This window comes from Fukomys damarensis, unplaced genomic scaffold (assembly GCF_012274545.1).
Source record: "Fukomys damarensis isolate Sample0158 unplaced genomic scaffold, DMR_v1.0_HiC HiC_scaffold_37, whole genome shotgun sequence".
Classification (NCBI taxonomy): domain Eukaryota; kingdom Metazoa; phylum Chordata; class Mammalia; order Rodentia; family Bathyergidae; genus Fukomys; species Fukomys damarensis.
In genome coordinates, this window is record NW_022900949.1 from 9253882 (window position 1) to 9254572 (window position 691).

At 70.8% G+C, this 691-nt stretch overlaps 1 protein-coding gene across 1 annotated transcript in view; it reads right to left on the minus strand.

Moving 5' to 3' along the window:
• The window catches only part of S1pr4 (sphingosine-1-phosphate receptor 4), a 5911-nt gene that overhangs the window by 861 nt on the left and 4359 nt on the right, over positions 1 to 691 (minus strand). Inside the window, 2 exon segments of the mRNA XM_033759618.1 lie at positions 1 to 376; positions 378 to 688. The exon segment at positions 1 to 376 is cut by the window's left edge and continues 21 nt beyond it. Of these exon segments, the coding sequence (XP_033615509.1) occupies positions 1 to 376; positions 378 to 688 (687 nt within the window).

A 691-nucleotide genomic window follows, 5' to 3' on the forward strand; every position in this document is an offset into this window, starting at 1 on the left:
GGAGCCGAAGACGTCGGCCAGCAGCAGGCCCAGGAGCGGCCCCCAGCACACCACGAAGGCCACCAGGATCATGAGGACCGTTTCCAGCAGCCGGCGGGACTTGGAGCGGGCAGAGGGGCGCTGGGCCTTCTGCCCGTTGGCCCGGACCACCCGGAAGATGGCGCTGTACAGGGCCAGGATGGCGGCCAGCACGCAGGCGAAGAGCACCATGCAGAAGAGGATGTAGTCCTTGGCGTACAGCGGCAGCAGGCTGGAGCAGCGCTCGAAGGCGCACACGCAGTTCCAGCCCAGCAGCGGCAGCAGCCCCAGCAGCCCGGCCAGCAGCCAGCACAGGCCGATGAAGCCGTACACGCGGCCCCGCTTGGTGGCCCGGCAGCTCGCCGGCCGTGAGGAGCAGGCTGAAGGTGGAGGCGGCCAGCGCCATGAAGAGCAGCCCCTCGCGCAGGAACCACTGCGCGGGCGCCAGGAGGAAGGTGTGGGCGCCCGAGAGCAGGACGTTGGCCAGGTAGGCGACGCCGGTGAGCAGGTCGCTCAGCGTGATGTTGACCAGGCAGTAGTAGACCCAGCGCCGCGAGCGCATGTGCGTGGTGATGGCCACCAGCACCAGCAGGTTCTCCAGCACCACCAGGCCGCTGGCCGCCACCGACAGCCCGCGGAGCGCGCCCAGGCTGCTGTCCTCGGGGCCCCCGCG